The following is a 25,569-nucleotide window of genomic DNA, read 5'->3' as shown; positions in this document are numbered from 1 at the left end:
TGCGTTTGCTACATCCTTTTTGGTGCCGAAACCCGGGACAGTTTCCACCTAGCACCTGTAAATTGTACTGTATCGCGTTCCAAATATCGTGGTATTTCTGGTTAAAATACTCGGCAATTAGTAAAATCTATTCATTTCATTCATCGGTTATTGGTTGCAGAGTTAATCTATTTAATCAGTATTTACTTAATCCAACATCGTGCGGTATCAGTGCTTACGGGTCACATCAGTAATATCGTATTTATCCGAATTCCTATCGTTAAACATCGTTAAGTATTGTCTTGAATTATTGTAGGATCAAATTAAGCAATCTTTCATCATTAATCGGTGCTTAATTTATTCATCGGCTTACATTAATTCTATTTATAGACACTACATTCATCCACATTCATCTAGTACATTTGTTGTAATCGTTTTATTTATCGTACAATATCTAAAACATATTGTAATATCGTTTAAATATCGAAACTACATTCCTACATTTTTATTTTTACTTTCGGGTAGTTGCATTGTTCCGCGCCCATCGGTGATCTCTCGTACTTATCGCACCGATCCAGCGCCAAGCAACTACGAACAACATTTTAAAAGTAAAATAATTTATCGTAGTTCAGTTAAAATTAACGTAAACAATTTTTATACTTCGTATTTTGAATACGCTAACTTGTAATATTTACAGTCTTCATTTTGTATCTTGTAATCGTACCTGTAACGTTTAGCGTAACGTATCATTTAAATATCGGCCACTTGTTATCATTATTGTGCGTAACCTGTGTGCGTGTGTGCATCATCAATTCAACTCGCAGCTGCATTCCACAGCGGCCGCACGTTTTTGTCTAGTCAAGCGTTAGGGTGGTAACACACTGAGTAAAATTAATATTTTTTATTAATTTCATATTTCGTTTTACACTTTTACATTTAGTATTTATAAACTAAAATGTCACTTTTAAGCAAACGTTCGACGCGAAAAACGTTAAGAAAATCTAAATCTAAATCAATCGAACATGAATATTCTATGCAAGATTTACCGTCTTTGCGTCGAAAGCGAACAATTTCTATTAAACGATTGAACAAAGCTTTGGAAGTTGGTCAATTAGCGACAAGCGACCCTTCTCAGCGCGATTTGTTCTTTTCTTATCACCAAGATATTAAACAAATAGCAGAAACATTTGAATACGCACACTTCAACATATTGGAACTTTTAGATGATACGGACGACCTGGATTCTTGTATACAGGAGCAATTTGATGACACTTATTACAAAATCGAATCTATTTACCGTACCTTAACTCGGAGCGAGGATGCTGAATTACAGCAATCGAAAAGCGTCTCGTCATCGTTCAATATTCGGTTGCCAAAAATAACGCTTCCTACTTTTTCTGGTAACATCAAACAATGGCCAGAGTACTTTGATACATTTAATGCTTTAATTCATAATTCATCTTCACTCACCGACACGGAAAGGTTTCACTATTTGGTATCATCTCTTAGCGGCGACGCATTGTCCATAGTTAAAGCATTCCCATTAACTCACGAGCATTATAATGATGCGTACCAAGCCTTATGCGGCAGGTATAAAAATAAACGCGATCTTGCTTTTACTTGTTGGCGCGAAATCCTTAATATTGAGTTTAAATCTAAAGATGCAAGGGAATTTCGTAAATCGCTTGATATAATGGACGAAAACTTAAGTATTTTGAAAACTATTAACTTACCGGTTCAAAATTGGAACTTTGTTTTGGTCTATCATTTATTATCAAAATTAGATACAACCATGCGTCGTAGCTTTGAAGAAAAGTATTGTGATATCGAGTTTCCAACGTATGACCAGTTGAAACTATTCTTGCAATCTAAATGTGAAGCTTTAATACGTGATACACATTTTTTAGAGCCATCGAAATCGAAGCCTATTCAAAATTCAATAAAACGCCCTAGTGTGTCGCACACCTTAGTGGCTGCGAACGATAACCGGCCTGCAACTTCGAGTGATAACGTAAAACCCATTCAGAAGTGTTCATATTGCAATGATACACATTCAATCTCATCGTGTTCTGAGTTTCGTAAAAAATCTATCGATGAACGTATGAAAATAGCTGAAGAAAAGAAATGGTGCTATAATTGCTTAAAGTCATCTCATCAAATCAAGAATTGTAATTCTTTCTTTACTTGTCGATTTTGTAAGCGTAAACATCATACTTTGCTTCACCGCGATAAGTCCGATGCGCCCAGTGTGTCATCATCTTTATTCACAAGATCGCAGTCGAAGCCTACTGTTCTACTAGCCACCGCTATTGTGCAGGTGAAGGACGCTCACGGCGACTTGCAATCTTTTCGTGCACTTTTTGACACGGGAAGCCAAAGTAACTTTATAACGGAATCGGCTGTTAAGCGTTTGCAATTGGTACCTACTCAAACTTCAGTTAGTGTTAGCGGACTCGGAGATGCTTGTGCACCTATTAACGGTGACGTCACTTGTTGCGTAGGCACAAACAATAAAATTGTTTACACATTGAACATGCATGTAATTTCTAAAATATGTAGCGATCAACCTATAGCTCAATTAAATACATCTCGATGGTCGCACATTAAATCGATTACTTTAGCGGATCCTAGTTTCGATATTCCCGGACCGATTGATATATTGTTTGCTGCTGATGTTTTTGCCGAATCGCTGTTAGGACAGCAAATCAAGGGAAGTCAAAATCAACCTACGGCTTTTAATTCGATTTTCGGTTGGCTTCTCCTTGGTAAAACGTTTTTAAATACTAGCACGGCATTACTCACACATACGTTATCATTCGGTATCGATCACGAGTTAAACTCGTTAGTGAAACGGTTTTGGGAACTAGATAACGTACCTAAAGCAACTTCATTGACACCGGAAGAACAGTTATGCGAAAATAAGTTTGTCACCGAGCACGAGCGTGACACTTCCGGTAGATATATCGTTAAATATCCGTTCAAGGATGATTCTGATCCTATGTTTCAAGGTTCTCGCGAGGTGGCGTTACGACGGTTTCATGCGATTGAAAAAAGACTATCTCGTGACAATGAATTATACACTCAATATCGCGAATTCATGTCAGACTATATCGAGTCCAATCACATGTCACTAGTGCCACTCGATCAAATGGGCAGGGGTAAATATTACATCCCACATCACTGTGTCTTACGTCCTGACTCCACAACGACACGTCTTCGCGTTGTGTTCGATGCGTCTGCAAAAGACTTAAACGCTCGTTCTTTTAATGACACGCAATTAATCGGTCCAAAGTTACAACCCGACATTTTTAAAATTCTTTTAAACTTTCGACAACATCAAATCGTCGTCATGGCTGATGTTCGCCAAATGTATCGGCAGATTTTAGTTTCGCCTGATCACCGAGAGTATCAACGTATTCTCTGGAGACCGTCGCCCAGCGACGTGCTTCGAGAGTATCGTTTGAATACGGTCACTTACGGTGTCGCTTCATCTCCTTATCTCGCTTGCCGTACTTTGCGACAGCTTGCTGATGATGAAGGAGATGCATATCCTCTGGCGAAACAAATCATTAAATCGCACGTGTATGTCGACGATGTGGTTTGCGGATTTGACAGCTTTGACGTTGCTCAAGAAGCAAAGACGCAACTTATCAAACTTTTTAACTTGGGTCGTTTTGAATTGCGGAAGTGGGTTAGCAACGAACCGCAGCTCTTGTCTGATTTGCCCATTGAACTACACCTACAAGGTTCAGTATCTCTTGACCAAGCGGAACCCTCGCCGTTGAAGGTTCTCGGCCTTAAATGGGACCCTTCATCCGATTCTTTTCTTTTCTCAGTAAAACCTGAAATTAAACCGTGCACAAAACGTTCTATTCTAAGCGAACTCGCTCGGATTTTTGATCCCCTCGGCTTTCTTTCACCAATCACAATCCAAGCTAAATGCTTGATCCAAAAACTTTGGATTCTCGGTGTAGATTGGGACGAAACGCCACCTATCGAAGTCGTCCGTTCATGGACTTCTTATTCCGATCAACTTCCGAATCTTACTCGTCTTCGTATACCACGCAAACTTACCTGTTCGAATTCAAAATCGTATGAACTGCATGGCTTCTGTGACAGTTCCGAGATCGCTTATGGCGCTGTCATTTACTTACGCACAGTTGATGAGACTGGTAACGTTAAAGTTTTTTTTGTTTGCTCTAAAGCTCGAGTAGTTCCTCTGAAACGTATTCCATTGCCTCGATTGGAGCTTTGCGCTGCAGTTTTATTAGCTGACCTATACAAATATGTTCGTGACACTTACCTTTCTGACATTCCCATCAATTCAGTTTTCTTGTGGTCAGATGCTACGATCGTTTTGTCCTGGCTTCGTTCCCATTCTTCTCGATGGACCACTTTTGTAGCAAATCGTGTAAGTCACATACAAGAAATCGCACCTTCTGAATGTTGGCACCACGTTTCTTCTGGAGACAATCCAGCTGACATCTGTTCTCGCGGACTTCTTCCTAATGAAATTTTAAATAATTCCTTATGGTGGGCGGGACCGTGTTGGCTGTCACAGGAGAAAGAGTCGTGGCCTTCTCATTCTCTTGCTTTATCAAAGCAGGACGAGGATCTTGTACAGGCTGAATCTCGCAAGTCAGTGGCATTAGTGACGGGAAATGTAAATGAAAGCGACAATTTTAACGTTTTAACCGACTTGACGAACAGATTTTCATCTTTACAAAAACTTTTAAACGTTCTATCGTATGTTAATCGTTTTATCAACCGACTTCGAAAGCGCTGTAATAAACATGAAAGCATTTTCATAAATAACGTCGAACGTCACAACGCGTTAATGCAGTTAGTTAAACACACACAACTTCAAACCTTTTCAAATGAGATTGCTAATCTCAAATCTCAAAAACCTTTAGCAAAACAATTTCGAAAACTTAATCCGTTTATCGACGACTTTGGTTGCCTCAGGGTGGGCGGTAGACTTTCACGCTCAGGGCTGGAATATGATCACAAACATCCTGCTCTGTTACCCTCAGATCATTCGCTGACTGATCTAATAATCAATTTCATCCATCGTAGCTATTGTCACCCAGGCGTTAATACGACTCATTTTTTGCTCTTACAGCAATTTTGGGTAGTTTCTGCAAAACGGACAATTCGCCGCATTCTGGCTAAATGTATAAATTGCTACCGATTGCATCCACAGCCATTGCAACCGTTCATGAGCGACCTTCCGGCTTACCGTGTTAACCAGGTGAAGCCTTTCTCTGTGGTGGGTGTCGATTTTGGCGGACCGTTCCGCATAAAATTAGGTCCTCATCGTGGCGCGAAGATCGATAAAGCGTACCTCTGTCTGTTTATATGCCTCGCAACTAAGGCGGTCCACTTGGAGGTCGTGTCTACGCTATCCACAGACGGTTTCATCGCTGCTCTTCGCCGTTTCGTAGCACGTCGCGGTCGTTGCAATGTCATACATGCCGATTGTGGAACCAACTTCGTCGGTACTCGAAACCAACTTGCATCGTTAATGCAAGATGCTTCACAAGCGGAGAAGATTGAGTTCAAATTCAATCCTCCCTCGGCTCCCCACTTCGGAGGTGTTTGGGAGATACAAATAAAAGCGGCTAAAAGTCATTTATATCGGGTCGTTGGCGATCAAGTCTTAACTTTTGAAGAGCTGACGACACTTTTCGTACAAATCGAAGCCATTTTAAATTCGAGACCGTTGTGTCCCGTAAGTGCTGATCCCAGCGATCTGTCAGCATTGACACCAGGTCATTTCTTAACGTTAGAACCGTTAACAGCGGTCCCCGATGAAGATCTTTCTTCCATTAACATTAATCGGCTTCATCGGTGGCAGTTGTTGCAATCTTTCCATCAGAATTTCTGGTCCAGATGGAAACACGAATACCTTAACTCTTTAACGCAACGCGCTAAATGGACAAAAGATTCAAAACCATTAGCTGTAGGATCGATGGTCATCATTAAGGATGACAATCGAGCGCCGTTACACTGGACCCTCGGTAGGGTACAGCAGCTCATTGCTGGAGCTGACGGAATCGTTAGAATCGCCATGGTTAAAACTGCAACCAATAACTTGATTCAGCGTCCATTGGTTAAGTTATGCCCTCTGCCAATCGAGGCCTAACTTAATTTCAATCTCGTATCGTATTCGTATCATATCGTTTTTCGTAAACTTAGTTTTAGTTTTATCAATAGTTTATCGTATATATCGTTTATCAGTCTTAGCGTTAGTTATTAACCAGAAAATACCATAGATATTTTGGTGGGCGGGATGTTCCGTCATCGTAACTTTTCGTTTAATTTTCATAATAATCGCGGGTATCGATGTCTCTGCATAAGTATCAATGTAGTGACAAAACGCAGTCAAACTAGGCTGCTTTTGCGCTCCGTCCTTCGAGTTGGATTTTTATTGACAACTTGAGGGCAGTCACGCTTTGGAGGCCGCACCGGTCACATCGCCATCTTCTATTCGTATCTAACGGGCCCGTCGACGCGTGTGCTAGTCACCCTCCCATGTAATCTCAACTTACCTCATCATCTACACGCCCAAATGTGCTAGAAACCAAGGAATTCCCAACTGCTGATGCCCATACTCGAGGTGGAACTGTCAACGATCTGCTCAAGGTACGTGAGTGCATAGTATTTTGTCATTGCGTACTGCTCGTACAGAACATCGATCCCTTTTTACCGGCAAGCCTTCTACGGTTTGATCCAGGTGTAGCAGGAAGCCACCAATCGCCTTTTAATCGTGGTGCGTTTGCTACAACAATAGTCTAGCGGTAGGTTTCGAACCAGCTTTCCTCGAATCTCAAGTCACACAGACACCGTTGTGATTGTGCTATAATTAAATATTGTGCCCTAAAAGTAAATAGATAATACCACCAAATAGCTGTCCAAACATGATTATCCCGTACATTTGTTTGTTATCTCATTTGACTTTCATTATTTTCACATGCGATCGTAGTAATGACACGTTAATATAGGAAAAAAATAACAAATAAAATAAGGAAAAGTTTTATGAAATTATTTTTGAATTCGTTCGCATAAGTATAACTAGTGGTTAGGTAGTAGAGTTATTAAAAACACGATAGCCTCAGAACTGTTAAGAAACTTTGTTAACCTTTCCGAGCTTATCTTAAAAAAATAAACGAATGCATTATGAATAATATCAATATCAATAACGTATTATACCAAGGTTTGCAAATCAATAAAACTGACAGCTCTCTTAACAATAACCTGTCTATATTAATGCGGCTTTGACGGTCAAAACGTATTTATAAATGTTTACAAAATAACGAGATTATTATATCATACAAAGAACTAGTTTTTGCAGTTCCAATCGCGTGATCTTTGGTTCACATAAAAACTGAGAGTGGAAAAGATAAGAAAATACTTTATGATAAAGTTAAATCTAGCCCTTACTTGATATTGATAATAATCACTTAGTTAACTTCTAGCACTTCGTGCCTACATAATACATGTACTTACTCGTACATAAAGAGTAAGAAGATTTATGTAGTTAAAATCAAACATAAATAAAATCAAATGAAATTATTTATTCATTCATAAACATAGGTGTAAAAAGCTTAATATAAATTTTAATTTTTGAGCTCTATGTTTAACCTATTCAGGTTTCAGGCATGAATTCGTGGAAATTATTAATGATTGCATAAATAATTAAGTTATTTGCATTGCATTAAAAATAATTAGAATGAGAGAATAAAAATACTAATTTAATAAACGTTTATGCTACAACCTCATCATTTTCATACTTCTCGAAAGTTCAAAACAATAAAATGAATTGGGACAACGGTTTTTTGCCAACTTTCAAAAAACTTTTTTTTTTGTCGTAAAACGCTCGTTTGGCGAAAACTCATTTGGGTGTTTAAATAGAGTTGGATAATTAGGAAATGTTGTAGACAACTTACATTTATTAGAGGTCACATTGAATAAGAGTGAACATTTTGAGAATAAACTTTCGCGTTCCAATACAATTAAAATTGAGAAATACGGGTCTTAAGACGACATTATTATAGTGAGTTACATTAGTACTCACATATTGAACATTTTCAATTGGGTAAAAACAAAATTTTTACTACACACAGCAGTGATAATTAGTTATCATTATAGTTATAACTTGTTTGCCAACCAATTATTAGGTAAGCCATTTTGTATTTTAAAAACATCTAAACATTGTCCTACAAAAGATCAAGCGGTGCACTAAGAAGTAAAGTAGTCACTCACTACCTGAAAAAAATCGACAAACATAGTACCTAAGTATTATTATTTTGTGTTTCAACTGCAGTCAAATATTTGCCTGGCTCTGCATAAAAAATTAGAAGTAATAATAACAAATAATAAATAGTGAATAGTTCTGCCATTATTATGTGGCGTGGCGTCCACTCCACTAACTAGTCTGTGGTTGATGGGCAGACCATGTTAATTAAGATTTTAACGTGCTGATTATGGTTAATGTTGTCGTAAAAATATTAAAATATTTTTTACGGTCCGTCACTGGAGCGTAACGGCTAAGGTGTGTTTTGGGAAAAAAATAATGGCACCTACGAGTGTAGTTGAAAGAGTCCGTCGCAAAAAAGTTTTTAGAGCCTACTTTAAAAGTTACGACTGGAGTTCCAGTAGAATAATTCAGTTTGATGTTACGGATATAAACTAAAGGTAATCTTTATTGCCTAAGTATAAAATACAGATAGATAGATAACACTTTTGGCATCATAGAAAACTGAAAATTATTACAATTTCCACAACGTTTCAGGCCAGCTGCAGCCGTGGTCACAAGCCGTGAGTACATATTGTAACTCAGTCTTATGTCGCGTGTCTTTCTATTTTAGTTTGAAATGGAACGCGAAACTTAAATTCTTTATTGTAGAACTAGCGGCCGTCCGCGACTTCGTACGCTTGAATCCCGTTTTACCCCCTTAGGGGTGGAGTTTCGTAAAATCCTTTCTTAGCGGATGCCTTCGTCATAACATCTACCTGCATGCCAAATTTCAGCCTGATCCGTCCAGTGGTTTGGGCTGTGCGTTGATAGATAACTATGTCAGTCAGTCAGTCAGTCAGTCAGTCAGTCACCTTTGAGTTATATATTATTTAGATATTCTGTATAATCTAAGACAGAAATCAACAAGCGTGGGCAGAAATTAATTTGAAATAAACGGCAAATCAACTTCGTATTGTGATCCGTTTCTTCTATCACAAAACGTTCAAAAGAACCATCCTCAGGCTCACCTGGAGAGGTCAGACGACAGCACATCATACTATACAATTTTGTTGAAAAATAGCTCCTATTACAAAGCAATAGAGACCTTAGTGTTAAGCTTGTGTTGTACATTCACCCTCAGGTGGATGTAATATTATTTCCTCTCTCGTAAACCCTTTGAAGTCCCCTCCGTTAGATGTTGAACCGTGGGTTTATTGTGCGTTTCGTATTGATATGTTTTAGTGCCTGTTGCACAAACGATAAAGACAATGGGTTAGATAGCAAATTATTTTGGTTATGATCTCCTATGTGAAATGAAATGAAATTTCGAAGAAAATATTGTAATATCGTTAAAAAAATCGCAATCGTTTAACGCCTAAACGTCTGTTTTTACCTGTTTCCTTATCTTCTGGGCCATTCCAGCGCTCTGAGGCACCCACGATTTTGAGTGAGAATAAATAAACGACAGAATAAACACAAACATTTTAGAAATATTGGTGATATAAATAAAGTCCAAAAAGCAAAGAGGTTCTATGTTTGACTGTATGTAGTTTTTATTACAATTTGCAAAAGCAACTTTACAACAAACCGGATAAGTAGTTTCGCCATTCAGCCATTTAAAATTCTATCCAGCCTTTCTTCTTATTTAGGAACGAATTACCTACCAAGGGCATACCTTTTAAGTATATCCTACCTAGTTCTTATAAGGACATTAGAAAATTGAATTTGCATGCCGAGTTGGCGATTACTAAAGAATTAAGTGGTTAATTTAAATAAACTTTTACTTAACTATTTCACACCTGTAGGCCTAAGATGCGCGCCGTGATAACTTTTATCGACGTCAAAATGTATGGGCAAAATCGATAAAATGGCGTGATATCCGCCTATCATGGCGCGCATCTTAGGCCTACTGGAGAGGTTTTTTTCTCTTTTATTGAATTGAGTATGGATAGATGTAAGACCGAAGAATTTGTTAAGGATTTTCACAGGAGATTTCACAATAAAGCAGAAGTCCAAAAAAAAATTACGAGTAAGTAGTTGTTGTTTACTCAAGGTCGGCCATAATCTTTTTATGCATACGGTATTGTACTTAACTGTGAATTGTCGCCGTGCGGTCTGTTCGACCCAAATACGTTTAACTGGTTGACTCAACATTTCTCGGAAGTATAGAATTTGTGAATGACAGTGTAAATATACATTCATTGAAATTTGTAACAAGATCTACATTAAGAATATCTTAGGGCTTTGGTGAAATTAAAATTTTACAAAATTCGCAAGGTTTTTGCAAGCTATTTTGCTGATCTTTGAAGAAAGTAGGAGTCAACGTGGATATTTATACTAGTTTTGTGTTTATTAAGTATTAAACAAATACAATACATAATTAGAAATTAAAAGATTAACGCAAAGCTGTAGCTGTAAAATAATTAATCCTTAGGCTGATAATAAAATGATTGATAATATACCTAACAATAAAAATTTAACTACCTTTTGTAAATTAGTACATTGCAAGTAAAAAGGAAATCTTTGAATCAAAGGCAAAGTAAACTTGCCTTGGACAAAACTAAGAACAACGTAACCAACTTACAGCCTAAACTTCAACCCTTAGTTTACAGCGGGATAAACTTATCTATCAGTGGGAGTTAGGGTCTGGGTGTCCCTAAGGAAAATAAAAGATACTAAAAGAACGGGAGTGTTACGCGCTTGAAATTTAGATGTTTCGGCACGTGAGGCGAATGTGCTTCAGATTTCGCGGTTTGATAGGTAGGGCCTTTAAAATGTTTTGATGATAAGACTGTGACTGTATTAAATTAAGTTAAGCAATGTAAGAAGAGTTTTCAGTTATTTAAAAATCCTAGAACCTACCGTGATTTTAAGAGGATTCCGTCAACTGGGACCGCAATTAACTGGGACCGCGGTTCCAGTCGCCGGATGCGTAAAAATTAAATAATTTTCTTCCGGCGACTGGGACCACTCATGGATTTTAGTACTGTACCAATTTTGGATTGAATAATATTTTCTTTTAAGTTATCTATGAGTGGTCCCAGTCGCCGGAAGAATTTTTTTTTNAAATTAAATAATTTTCTTCCGGCGACTGGGACCACTCATGGATTTTAGTACTGTACCAATTTTGGATTGAATAATATTTTCTTTTAAGTTATCTATGAGTGGTCCCAGTCGCCGGAAGAATTTTTTTTTTTTTATGGATCCGGCGACTGGGACCGTGGTCCTAGTTAATTGCGGTCCCAGTAGCCGGAAGCCTCGATTTTAATACTGTATACTTACTTAGGCTGAGTTGCACCATCTTACTTTAACTTTGACAAACGTCAAAAATCTGTCAAACTCAACACAAAAAATATCGGTTATCGTTAAAGTCACGGTTAAAATAAGGTGATGAAACTCAGCCTTAAGTAGTTTAGTACCTATTCGGTTATTTTCCTTAAGAGTAGGCGCACACCGTTGATTTTTAGTTGGCCGATAGTTGTGCCCGATTTTAAATTGTATGAAGAATCGGCCAAATCGAATCGGCGTAGTGTGCGCACTCCCATACATGCCCATACTGATCAACAGCCCGACTAAACTATCGGCCGACGAAAAATCAACGGTGTGCGCCTACTCTAACTGAGAATAGTTTGCCTCCAATGATTCTTAAAGCACATTTTTTTTGTTTTAATCATTACTTACGTTCTTCTTGGTTCTAAGAACACGAATGAATAAGTAGTAAATTCTTAAAAAACAAATAATCAGATGTATTTAATAGTAAGTATTCATTTCATCTTAACTTAATGGAATTTTAACCACAAACTTGTAGCTTCTTGGATTCAAATCCGATAGTCTTGCACTAGCAGATGACGGCACATCAAGTTATACACTGTAGCATCTTATACAGTTGTATTAAGTTCGATTTTGCAATAGAATTTGTGTTGCTTTTGGTACAAAAACATCCCAAGGCCGTCTGAAGGTTAGGAAATTGTTACCTGCTTTTAATACCAAGTTAAAGTTTAAACGTTCTCGCGATTATGTTTCTTGTTGAATAGATAATAAAGTTCATCGCGAATGCAAAATAGTGTGATATGTTTTTACTGAGAAATTAATTATGCATCAATCGTGGAACAGAATTGTTTATAGGTATTTTTGTTTGTCTTATTCTAGTGAAGGTGAATAGATAAGTAATGCATTATGAATAATTTGAACTGTAACGTAATGTAAGTAACAATAATACATAATAAATTACTTATTTGTATTGTAGGTACGACCTCATAAAGGTAGTAGGAAGGCGCTGGATGCAGTCCGCTACCAACCGAGCGATATAGAAATCATTGAGGGAAGATCCTATGGCTGTAATGATGACGATAATCAGGAATATTCGTAGGATATTGTAAGGTCACGTCATCATAGAAAGATTACATTTCTGAGGAATTAAAACGCTAGCTAGAGAGTGTACATTTTTGGGAAAAAAATCAGGACAACTAGTTTTAAGTACTTATGATGGTAATCCGCCGATTTTTTAAAACATTCTTCTTCACAGAAAGCAAAAACTAGACACAATTGAAAATTATTAAATGCGCGTCATAATTATTAGTGACCGCTATGCCATCCAAATTGTTAAAGGACTTGCATTCTAGACACCCGCAGATTGAATTTTTGTCGGCCGTTAGCTTGATCGGGCTGTTAATCAGTCATGTATGAAAGGCACATCACACCGATTTGGTATCGGCCGATTCCTCAGCCATACAAATCAAATTAGAAGCGACTAAACTATCGTATCAGTCGATAAAATTCTGTTGTCTGCGAAAAAAACGACTGATTTGTATTTATGCCTTACTTCTCTTCGGATCTACGTTTGGGTTTGTTGCTTATTAATGGCTTAGAAAACTACTTTCCCCTACCGATTGCTTTGGGATTTATCCTCCGTTATCTCCTCACGAGACTTTAATGGGTTCTCCCCTCTTTGGGCACCCTTGTCTATGGCAAATAAATTGTCGGTGCCCTATTATGGGTGTCTGAGGCTTTAGGCGGTTTAGTGCAATAATTTAGTAGGTTTACTTGAGATTGGTATCTTGTTTGTTATTCTTGGTTGACGTATTTAAGGTGAAGGAAATGTCATAATCAGGTTACGATAGTTTGACATAATATTATTTTCAGGCTCGCTAAAAGCTATTTCGCTATTATGAGTGCTAATTAATTTCACTTCATAATCAATTCATTTCAAATCACTTATTAATGATTTTATACAGACATTTCACATTACAAAAATGATTTAGAATTACTTTATTATTAGCACACAAAATATTTCAAAAGCACAATAATGACACAAAAGTACAAAAACCTAATCTGTTTCTCAATTTTTCTCTGTAAAATAAAAATATATTTTCAAAGGTTTTGAACCTTAAGTTATTTTAATAAAATTCAAAACATAGTATCAATAATTCAGTCAACAATATCTGGTATATAAAGTAAAAGGTAGTATCAGTATATCGGTTACATCCATTATGTATTTCTTAAGAACTGCTTAATCAAATAAGAGGGAACTAAGAGGAAATTAACAAACAACTAAGGGAACCCTCTTACTCGACAGATTGCCGATTTGTCGGTTGCTCGGATGCGGAGAAGTTTCCACTTCCTCTGAGTTCATCGCCGTAAGTCGCAACTAAATAGATAAGATGATACTAATGCATAATGCTTTGTTAATCATGGAAGAAGAACGCATGAAGACATGTGCTAGATATAAATTTAATAATGTGACTTTTAATAACCGCTAAGATCGTTCTGCCTCCTTCCTAAAGTTGATGTGCCCTAACTGGGTCCACATTGTATAACTGCTTAAATTATAAGACCAAATGCGCTAATGTGTTTTACTACAGTAAAGTATTAAGTATGTGATTTATCAGAACATTAATACAACAGTACTAAATATTACAGGTAAAATGCTATTTATTTTTAAACAACGTTTTTGTATGATATCAGTCAGACGTTTAGTAAAAATGTTACGTCATTTGACTCGTAGCACTATGATGCTTGACGTGGAAGGACATCAACGTAAAATATTTTTTGCTTACGCATAATGAGGATCATTTTAATCGTGCTTTGCTTTTATGGTATGAACATTATTTCCAATAGTGACTAAGCCAGTTTTATTATATTCCGGTACTTTGTCTTCTTAGAATGGAACACACTAGTCGTGTTAGTTATTTTGGAAAAAATCCATTACCAAAATAAGCCGGCTAATATGCACTTGCCAAGATTACGTCGATTCATGGCTCCAAGTCAAAATAGTGTGAGCATGAGTCTTGTCAATATAAAAATGTTAAATTTAATTCAAAATTTTGTAGACAAAGAAAATGAAATAGTAAAATTAGGTATAAAGGCTTACCTGCTACAGGAGACAGCTTGCGCATAACACACCATCTTGATTTCCACTGAAACAAAAAGAAAAAATCTTATTACTATGTAATTTGCTTAGAACTGTTTAAAAAAGTACTGAAAAAGTCAGTTGAACAACAACTTATTATTTCATAGGTTTGGTACTTTAGCAGAACATTAAAAAGTCACCTAAACAAACGTCTTATTATTTAAAGATAGCATGTCAGTCAAGATCAACTATCTGAAACTTAAAAGTACCACAGACCTGTAAAAATCCTATTTATTAACGGATAAAAATAAACAAGACAAAAAGTGTCGTTATCCTAAAATAAATTTCCAAATCATGCGCGCCCTACACCACACGCGGCGATCGTTGAGTTGTCGCAATAGTTGCTCGACAGTGGCGCCACGCGTCCGCCATCTTAGTTGCCCGTCACGCGCCGACGCGACCGCTCGCGCGACTGCCGCGACAATGGACTACGAACCGAAGGTCGAAATTAGCACGGAAAAACTGATCGGAGCCGTGAAAAAACGGGCAGCTCTATACAGCAAGACCAATCTGAACTACCACAATCATGGCAAATACAAGGGAGGTCTCTGGAAAGAAGTGTGCCGTGAAGTTTTTCCAGAATGGGGCAACATCAGTCCAAGGAGGAAACTCGAATATGGTACGTATGCCGCTAGGAATACGGTTGCGCGGTGAATTATTCGCAACTGGTTCGTATTAATAAACTGCGCTCGATTTTGTGGGCTTTCTATTTATAAAATACTTTAGCGTTGTTGTTCTACGTAATCACATTTCTTTGGACATAACTGAAGGTGGTTAAAGTTCGGTTTCGTATCCTTTTGAAGTTTTGAGGACTAATTATTGCGTTGTGACGTCACGATGCCGCAGTTGCGCGGTAAATTGCTAAGTCAATGTTATTTTTATAAAACTTGGGCAATGAGAACAAACATCAATAACCTTCGTTTGTCACGAATAACCGATAAATACCGGTGTCAGTCAGTACAACTAATAACATTTGCTAAGTAAATATGTTTTTTCAATGATGCACACATACAATATACAGCACATCAAAGCAAACATTTCTTTTGCAAAATAGCATCTATTACAAATAAATAAGATACTAAATCGTGTGTACACGATTAGACGTTCTCGAGTGTCATGGCAACTGATAAACCAGTATTAAAGGTTAGTTGCTGTGAGTCGTCGGCTAATTTTTATTGCGCGATAAACAGCGCTGATAAGAACTTTGCATGTTATGGCTAGAACTAAACTTCATAGAATTCTCTTATTAAATCGGATTGCAGTAGTTAAGTAGGTTTAAAATTATCATTTAAGAATATTTTGATATTTTTTACGTTGTTTGCAATGAAATAATGAAATCAATGTTATTTGTCAGATTAAAATAATGCCTATCCTTGAACAGTGCGCCATCTAATCTAATCCTCATTAGCACTTAGGCTGAGTTGTATCACCAAACTTTGGCAGTAACTTTGACGGTAACCGGTGTTTTTTGTTTTTGACAGATTTTTGACATTTGTCAAAGTTAAAGTAAGATGGTGCAACCCAGCCTAAATAAGTAGGTAACATCTCAAAATAACTTGAGTGCAGTTATTATGATTACGAGACTATTTTATTTTATTATGAGAAATCATTAACACATTCTCAATATTAATTTGCCAAATACGCATAATATTCAACCCACTTCGTATTAGGCAATATGACGGTGCAATTGCGGGTAGCCGGAGTAATTGGGGCTAACCATGAGCAACACACGTTGACAGGAGGTATCACACTAATACACTATTATGTATTCTGTATGTAGCTAATTTCGAGCACAATTTCGGGATCGTCTTATGAATTCAGTCATTGGTGTCAAAATGACGGCAACACGTTTTTATGTGTCAAAATAGGTTGATTTAAATAAACTCTCTTTGGTGCAAACTAACCCCAAAATGACAATAATTACGAGAAATATAAAAATTGAAAAGGCATTAATTTAGGTAGTTTTATTGCTCGCTAGGGAGCAATCTCTTCCAGACTTTAAGTGGAGCTTGCGTCTATTTTACTTGTACAAATTTTTAAAATGCATAAGTATCGAAACTTATCCAGTAGTGAAATAAATTCTCATAATATTCGAATTTTATGGGCTCAGGTCTAAAATAAATGTTCTTATTTTTATTTTACTCTTAGATACCTAATATAAGCACCTAACTAAAAGGACAGATTAAAAAAAAATCTGAAACAGGAACCCATTTGCTGAAATTCCTACTTCTACTAACCACACAAAGTATGTCCACATCCTATTGACCCTCGACCCAAAACTAAACTCCCGAACCCTTTCAAACCTAACCTCATTAACTGGGATCCGGATCTATATCTTTTTGACGAAACTATATCTTTTTGAGCACCTTCCAATCTAGTTGCGGCGAGCTGACTCGTTCTGGACGGTAGTTTTCTATCAACAACGCGCTCGTGGGCCGAATACGGGATTCGAGTCTCGTTGGAGACAAGTTAAAGGAATAGACACCGCTTTGTATTTTGTTAACACATAAATGTCATCTAGGAGATGGCGCAATAATAAATACAAGAAACTCGAAAGTCGTCTTCTGAAAATGTTCGGTATAATTTGTTAATTGAAAAAGTAAATTTTTATATTTATTTATTTTTTTCTTTTATTTTCTAGGTAAGGAGAATATTTTATGCTCTTTATTTACAATATTATTTTTTAGATTTGAACAGATCATTAGAATAAAAGTTTTGTAGGTTAGGTAAAATAGCTAATATTTAAAAATGTTAATTGTTATAATTCATTTAGTTTCGAAAGCTCTTCCCAACTTAGTTTGTTTCTTTTTCCATGTTTCTTGCGGTCATTGGCATAGGTTAAGCCAAATGTACATAAATAGGTAATTTTCAGAAAAAAGTCTTAAGCTTTTTTTTAATAAATTCTGATTTATATGTGATGACAATTTCATCACAAAGGTGTTGAATAAGCAACTGATGTGTATTTTCCAAATGCCACACAACGGCATCGCAATTTTGCGGCGTCTTTAGATCCATGTAGTCTATAAGTCTATGTCCCTGTCCCAACCGTAGATGTTATCCAGTGAATTAAAGAATACGACATTCTGCTTACGTGGAAATTCTATTCGAAATGTACCACAGGTATTAGAAAAATGAATTGTGCAACTTAAACAAAACTTTACTTAGGAAATTCAAAGAGGTAAAGTGAACTCAAATCTGTCAGTCATTCATGAGAAGGAATGGCATCGTTTTCATAATATTTTCTTAAGAATTATTTTGGTTAGGTAATTAACGTCCATATTCACAAACGATGCTTGCGCAAATCGAACGCACAGCGAGCGTTGAATAGAGCGCTGTTTGGTTCGTGTGTCACCCTGTGCCTCCACGCGCACTGTGAGACCTCATAGTAATGTTTGTGAATAAGTGCGTACGCTTCAATCAAAGATCTTCAAGCATAGGCAAGGACCATACCATACATACGGTAATCACTTACCATCAGGTGATCCGTTTGCTCGTTTGTCTCTTGTCACATTAAAAAAAAGGCAAATTCAAAGGAGAAAATTGAACTTCAATCTGTCATTCATTGCACGACATTGTTCACTGTAAAGCCTTGATCACACGTACCGAGCAAACGGGCGAGACAGTGCTCTCGGCCGAGTACTCGGTGTGTATGAACATTACGCGGAGTGCTCGGCCGAGCGCTCTAGTATGGGACTCGTTCACCCAACTGTCTCGACCGAGTAAACATTTTACTGTCTCGCCCGTTTACTCGGTACGTGTGATCAAGGCTTTAGGAATGAATCTTCATAGATTTCATAGCACTCGTACGTGCGGAAAGTCGATGCTACATTATTCAAGATTCGCTACGTGCGTGAATGAGATACGCGTTTGAGAAGTAATGTGAAGAATGGAGAAACATTATTGACCTATTTTCTTTTATCTCACGAAAAAGCTATGAAAACATTAGATATTATGTACTTTTTTTCGTCAGGAAATACATGAAATTGCATACCCACTGGCCTGGGGGAACCAGTGGGTTATGTGAGCCTTTCCCTGCCAGATGGGCAGGGTCTACTCACTAAAACCTGACGGTGTCCTCCCGAAGTCTTTGGAACGGAGCTGCGAGTTATTGTCCGAGCTAGACGGCCTAGACATTCTTTCGCGGCTCCGCCCCAGTAGATATTATGTACTAAGCTGACTGCTTCTTCTCAGCACCAGCCCGTTTATTGTCCCGAAGCAGTACGGTTTAACTAATACTGGGACGTGTAAATGCGCTTTTTAAAAACCTATTTACAGAAAATGAATGACTTTTGTGACTCTCTCACTCTTTAGTTTAAACTGGTAATAAGTTAAAGGCACAATTTGAGTATTATCGCTGGGAAGCGATGTCATTTTAACAACCTTTGGAGAGGGAAAGGAAGGTAAAAAACATTGTACAGTGTTTAAAATTAACATTTCACTTTTGTTTCAGCCCACGACCTTCAAAGGCGATGGAAGAACATCCGCACATGCTTCACAAGAGAACTGTCTCTACAGAAAAAAGAAATGAGAGGCAGAGAAAACTCCACCTCCGATTCCGATTTCAAGAAAAGAAGAAAATACATTCACTTCGACAAACTGACCTTTCTGATTAATCCTGATGAAATTCCCGAAGCTCCTGATATCAAAGAACCTGTGGACGAAGACTCCAATGATCCTTTGGAATCACAAATGTTTAATATGGAGTCTGAAGACTCAGACAGAAGATCAGCTTATGAAGAATCTTCTAGCAATCATCATTATGTCCAAATAGAAGAGGAGCCGTTTCAAGCGAACATGTTCCAAAGAGATGGTAATATGAAACAAGAATTGCTGCAAATGGTGGGAGATATGAAAAAGAGTGAGACAGAAGATGAAGACAGGCAGTTCGCATTGTCAATAGTCCCGGCGTTGAGGAAATTGAACGATCAACAGAAGTTTGACGCTAAAATTGAAATTTTGAAAGTCCTGAAGAGAATTAGCTCTAGCAGTGACTCGTGATGAGTTTGTATTGAAATGATAGTACGTAGGCTAAGTTAAAGATAAGTTTATCCTTTTCTCTTACAAATTCAAATTCTTATTATTATTATTATATAATATTAACATAATTTCACATTATTAACTCAAATGTTCATGAGCATTATGCTCAAATTAATATTTTTAATATTTTGATTATAAAAAAGGATTCTTTTTTTAGTTTTGGGCACAGAAGATTAAGTCCAAAGTCTTTAGTTTTTTGTAATAAACAAATTAGTGGTTAAGTCTGTGAGGAAATGTATGGGAAGCAATGCGACAAGTCATTAAATAAGTACTTTAACATTAAAGAGCTTTTTTCATCATGTTGCAAATTCTCACCCTATCCATGTACCTACTAATTACTACATTTAGACATCCCAAACGTTTTTCTTTGAAAATACTCGTATTATATTTCTTTGAACATTACATGAAATACATTCAAAACCTTCTTCACATCATAATTAAATGGTAAAGGTAGACCAAAGAATAGCAAAATGAATTGAACATTCGCGACGTTAGTTACAGTTACGTTAGTAAGTTAGTACGTTATGACGTATAGAGAAATAAACGATTTTCATATTCAAGGTCAACTAGCACCACATTTATTATGTAACTTTGTTGTTTAAGTTTTATTGCTGAGTCATGATGAATTTTGGCATGAAGATTGGCGTTTAAAATATGCATGCGATCGAGGCGAAGAACATAGTGGTTTATAAAAATATAGGAAGTTAATGATTAAATTGTTCCATTGGAAAAAATGCACCTTTTCCCGCAAAAAAAGGTTCTGTTCTTTTCCACTGGCTTTTTAACAATGAATAATTTTCCGAATAACAACTACAAAGGCAGAGCTAATTTCCGATTCGTTCCGATTGGAACTTTTGGCATGGAAAAATCACCTGAATAGCTGCTGATGAAAAATATAGCTGGAATTAATCGTTTCCAGCCGATATTACTTTGGGCCGTGCCAATTTGGAGGAACTGCAAAAAAGATGACCAAAGCGGAACGTTGCATTTTGGAATGAACGAACCAGTCACAACCAGTAAAGAGTAGATTTGAATTAATTAGAAAAACACTGTCAGTAGCAGAATTTAAAGCATTGTAGCATTAGACTAGACAATCGGGCAGCTTATACTCTATACAGTGCAAATATTTTACATGATGAAAACCGAGACATGAATTTTCATATTTCTTATGAGCACGTTGGATTGGAAATAAAGGCTAATATCGTCTAGTTCTTATTTCATTTCACTGAATTTCAACAAACACTATTTCGCGTAATCACAACGAAATAATATTATGAATGAAATTAGGCCTTTAGTTGGTTTTTACATTATTGAAACCTATGATCCAGTTAAATTTTCAAAGGTTAGGGATATAAATATTCTTACATATTCTCAACTCGCAAAATTCATTTAAAACATTTTCCTCATAAACCATTCACGCTGAATAATAAAATAAAAATCCCTGAGACAATCATTGGATAATACTAATAGGCATCATTCGCGACATCCCAAAAGCAATGAATAACCAAAAATTGGCCATTCCCCTGCAAAAATGGCCGTCATTAAAAATATTTACCTACGTCACAGGGTTTATCGTATCACCGAATCCCTCTACGTTTTTGCCCAGCAGGGGTCCCCGAATGGTAGGTTTTATGGACACAAAAACTACTATCCATGATAGTATTTGTAGCCGTCACAATAAATGGGTTAGTAGACCAAAGAGACCAAGCAGACCATTCAGTTGTTATTGTGGAATTCGATCGTGTAAAAAGTAAATTCATGTTCTTGCAACGACTCCAACTCTTTCATGAACTTCATTTAATAAACGCGTGAATCTGAGGGTACTGGGCACGATGGTAGAGCCTCCGCCAAGACGAGACAATGACCGTAAAACTGTAGGGCTGAGGACATACTTTTTCTCAGAGTAATGTATTTTCAAGCTCTACTTATAGGCACTTGTATTACAGATAATTTAATTACAATAGCTATACACAATTTTATTGCAGACTAGAATTATTAGTAAATTAGAATACATACTCTTTATCGATTGAGCTTTCAGTAGTGAACATGGCACTTATTGTGTGTATTATACCTTTCTAACTGGTCATCCTTTTTGTTGCAAATCGTCCCTATTACATAGGACCCTATAGCTTGACATGCTGTCGTTTGTACATACAATCGCAACTGCAATTTACAACGTAAGTATCTACAGGCTGTTCTATCCCAGCTGTGGTGTTTGCAACTTTTAATTAGCAAGGTGACGCAGCAAAACGCTCGTGACGCCATCGGTATAGGGAATCGATTTTATCCTTTAATTAATAGTACGATAAGTCGAGTATCGATACCAATACTGTTGTGGTTGTCGACTTTTTATTTTTCTACGCGATCATCGGGTGAAATTCTCGTGAGTAAATTGAGTTGGCAGAAATGTTACGACATTATGCAAAATTGCTCTTTGAATTGCTACAGAAAACATAAGATTGGTGCGTTTTGACCGTTCATAAAAAGTATGTCAATTTATTATGGTGTCAAGTAGGTACCTATTTATGTAATCGTAGTGTAAAGCCAAGCTGTGGTATCTAAAGAAATGTACTGTTGGTCTCTTTCTGACATTGACATCGGCGTATAACGTTGATATAGTCTATCCAATATAGCTTGATTAGAATGACGGCTGTCAAACGAATGTGACTAGTGCTGGGTATGTTTCGTACGGTTCACATAGATGTATCGATAAGTTTTCGAAAAAATGATATAAAAAAATGCAATCAATTTTTCTTCATATCTTTATTCATAAAAATGACAATTATGATTTAAATTGAAAGACAGTAAAATTTAAAATTCATGTCAAGGGTGTACAACCTAAGTCGTAGTCATTATCATCAGTGTTCTTCAGTGGTTTTTTCCTCTCGCTAGAGGGCGGTGGGCATCTCTTCTAGAGCAACGGTGCTATGAATACCCAACAAATTACCGGTGATTGATTTCAGATGTTTGATTATTTAAGAATGAAATGTTTTTTGGTTTTTAATAGTGAACATTTAGAAAAACGTATAACTTGACTTAAATATGTTAAAAAATTAGTTTTAATTTAATATGACATTTGTCGATATGTCCCAACACTAACATTTTTGTAACTCGAGATAACCTTGTAGAGACGTCGTTAATACTCTAGCTTGATTTTTATAATTTCGAATTACTACTTGTTGGTGTAATTTAACGCTGCATTTACACGAAATTAACATTTTTATTGGAAGCACTGTCGTCGAAAATATTGTTTGTAGGTCAGACGTGAATTATTTCTTGTCCGCCAATATTTAGCTCTCATTGATCGCTACTACAAAGTTATGTCGTTACTTTTGATGGCAGCTGTCATTCTAATCAAGCTATATTGGATAGACTATAGGAGCGTTGACGTCATACAGCGCGTATAGTGTTTAATAGGAAACCGTTAGCCTTTTTTTTCTGATGTAGTTTCTTTAAGACGCACTGAACTGAACTCGATACGAAGCGCGATGACTTGAAGGCCCGTCTATCTGCCGCCATTCACTATAACTATGTTGGCGTGCTCAGATGCCCTCAATGTGGAGGGGGTTTGCCGCGAAGATCGGTTACGTAAGCCATCTTCGAGCACACCAGCGCCGCCAAGACAGCTAGGAGTCGGAGTGGTCATCATCATTTTAGCCACAGGACGTCCACTGCTGAACACAGGCCTCCTCCAATGACTTCCAGACCGCACGGTTGGTAGCGGCCTGCATTCAGCGCCATCCTGTTACCTTTATCAAGTCGACGGTCCACCTTGTGGGTGGACGTCCCACGCTGCGTTTTCCGGTACGTGGCCTCCACTCCAGAACCTTGCTGCCCCATCGGCCATCAGTTCTGCGTACGTACTATCTGCTCTGCTCATTGCCACTTCAGCTTGCTTATCCGTCGGGCTGTCATTGACTTTAGTTCGTTTACAGAGTGGTTGCCATGGCCGAAATCGGTCGGATGGATCATCATCAGCGATTAATAGGAGACCGTAGCACAGAATAATAATGTGACCGTAGCCTAACCAGCAGTCACTAGCAATCTATCAACGTGTGGCCGTACCCTTAGAGTAGGCGCACACCGTTGATTTTTAGTTGGCCGATAGTTGTGCCCGATTTTAATTTGTATGAAGAATCGGCCAAATCGGATCGGCGTAGTGTGCGCACTCCCATACATGCCTATACTGATCAACTGCCCGACTAAACTATCGGCCGACGAAAAATCAACGGTGTGCGCCTACTCTTAGCAATGCTAATCAAATGCCAGCTGTAATCGCGCATAATAAACATTCTGCATTGACCTGGTTACTAATTATCTAGATAAACACTTTGTCGAGCCAGTTTTAATGGAAATACTTATTACACGACAAATATTACACGATAGACTAGACTTGTCGTGTGCATAACGTTTAATCTTTAGACTTTAAATTAAACGTAGTTGTAGCTCTAAAGTTTAGAGCTAAAACTAATAGATTGATTAATTAATTGTTTTGCATTTAAGAGTAAAGACCTCTAGTTAAGTGTTTATTGGGTAAGAACGCAGGTTCGATTTCTTAGCGGGTCAATTTGAAAAGGATTTGCACTCTTTAGAGATAAATAATTGATGTAGGTAGGTAGGTACTGCTTATAATACATTATTATGCCAATATAAGTTTAGTAAAGAAGTGACCTTTCTAACGTGTTAAACAACGTGTTTCTCTAAGTTTCCGGCATACTTTAAAAGTTTAAACTTTTGTGATTTTCATCAATAGGTAGGTTATTCTGCACGCGACTGAAGCACCAGACAAGCGCACATCAAGCCAAACCTGTAGCATCTTATATCGTTGTAATACGTTCGATTTTGCATCGAAAATGTATAGCCTGATATGCTATATCAACTACAAGGGAGCTATGCTTAATACATACTTCGGGGAACCACCACTATCAGTCAATTTGAATTCCATCAGCGTTGACACCGGAAGTATGTATGTGTGAGTCAAATCGATACGATCAAAGTCTTCGTCGATGACTAATTGTATCGATTCAAAACATCGTAATGTTGTGACAATAGACTGGATTTGTAAACATGTGGGAGGTTCGCGGTTCTAGGATTCGTAGGTTATGAATAGCTAGCTAGCTATGGGTAAATCATAACTGAATAGTTTCACATGTGAATAATTCGCAAATTCTGTTGTTAGATCGTGCCATCCACGAAGACGCGCCCCACCATTCTTCCGCTAATGTTTAAGTGTTATCGGTACACGCTTAATTATCCATGAGTGCACACGCACACTACAATTTATGACGCTCGGATTGCTCGGATCAAACTCCCCGCACCCCGCGCTTCCCTCAACCAAAAATTGGTGGGGCGCGTCTTCGTGGATGACACGATCTATCATATCAATCTTATGATCATCATCATTTCAGTCACAGGACGTTCAATGCCTCTCCTAATGATTTCCAGATTGGCCGGTTGGTTGCGGCCTGCGTCCAGCACCTTCCTGCTACTTTTATGAAGTTATCTGGACGTCTGTCCACCTTGTGGGTGGACGTCCTACACTGCGTTTGCCGGCTTCCTCTCTAGAACTACAGTTCCAACCGCCGTCAGTTTTCTGCGTGCTGGTGCCTATTGCCACTTTAGCTTGCTAATCTCTATCTTAAAAAGGTTTAAATAAAGCTTATCTGTCATTTAAAAACAAGTAACGTCACAAATTATATTGCCATTTTATTGAGAAAGTAAAATAAAATATTAAACTATTACGGATATAAACATTAATAATTTTGCTTTTATAGAACGCGTTCTTGATCGGGGCCGCACGATATAGACTTTCTGTAATGAACCGTAACCAATGCGGGTGAAGCCACAGGCAAAATCTAGTTTCCAATATATTATTATGACCTAGATTAAAAAGAAAAATAATAAC

The 25,569-nt window shown here is 37.4% G+C and overlaps 2 protein-coding genes and 1 long non-coding RNA gene across 4 annotated transcripts in view; 2 read left to right on the top strand and 1 right to left on the bottom strand.

Annotated features, from left to right (window-relative positions):
* Positions 1–830: 830 nt before the first annotated feature.
* On the top strand, positions 831–6,373 carry LOC114350993 (uncharacterized). Of its 2 annotated transcripts, none has more exons than XM_028302019.1 (2): positions 831–4,734; positions 5,482–6,373. In XM_028302019.1, the coding sequence occupies exons 1-2, from the start codon at positions 935–937 to the stop codon at positions 6,122–6,124; spliced, it is 4,443 nt and encodes a 1,480-aa protein (XP_028157820.1). In that variant the 5' UTR covers positions 831–934; the 3' UTR covers positions 6,125–6,373. The 2 variants fall into 2 exon arrangements, with proteins under 2 accessions (XP_028157820.1, XP_028157810.1); XM_028302009.1 differs by having other exon boundaries at positions 832–4,737; positions 5,485–6,373.
* Positions 6,374–14,583: 8,210 nt separating this feature from the next.
* Positions 14,584–25,569, bottom strand: part of LOC114350977 (uncharacterized) — a 50,823-nt gene continuing 39,837 nt past the window's right edge. The window contains exon 3 of the long non-coding RNA XR_003655749.1: positions 14,584–14,634. This is a non-coding gene — a long non-coding RNA (uncharacterized LOC114350977). The remainder of the gene's footprint in view (positions 14,635–25,569) is intronic.
* On the top strand, positions 14,981–19,932 carry LOC114350969 (uncharacterized). Its single transcript, XM_028301979.1, has 2 exons — positions 14,981–15,246; positions 19,078–19,932. The coding sequence occupies exons 1-2, from the start codon at positions 15,051–15,053 to the stop codon at positions 19,623–19,625; spliced, it is 744 nt and encodes a 247-aa protein (XP_028157780.1). The 5' UTR covers positions 14,981–15,050; the 3' UTR covers positions 19,626–19,932.

This window comes from Ostrinia furnacalis, unplaced genomic scaffold (assembly GCF_004193835.3).
Source record: "Ostrinia furnacalis isolate ACB-3 unplaced genomic scaffold, ASM419383v2 OfSCF0077, whole genome shotgun sequence".
NCBI classification, from domain to species: domain Eukaryota; kingdom Metazoa; phylum Arthropoda; class Insecta; order Lepidoptera; family Crambidae; genus Ostrinia; species Ostrinia furnacalis.
Note: the sequence above shows the minus strand (reverse complement) of the source record. Positions and strands in the feature narration are given on the sequence as shown.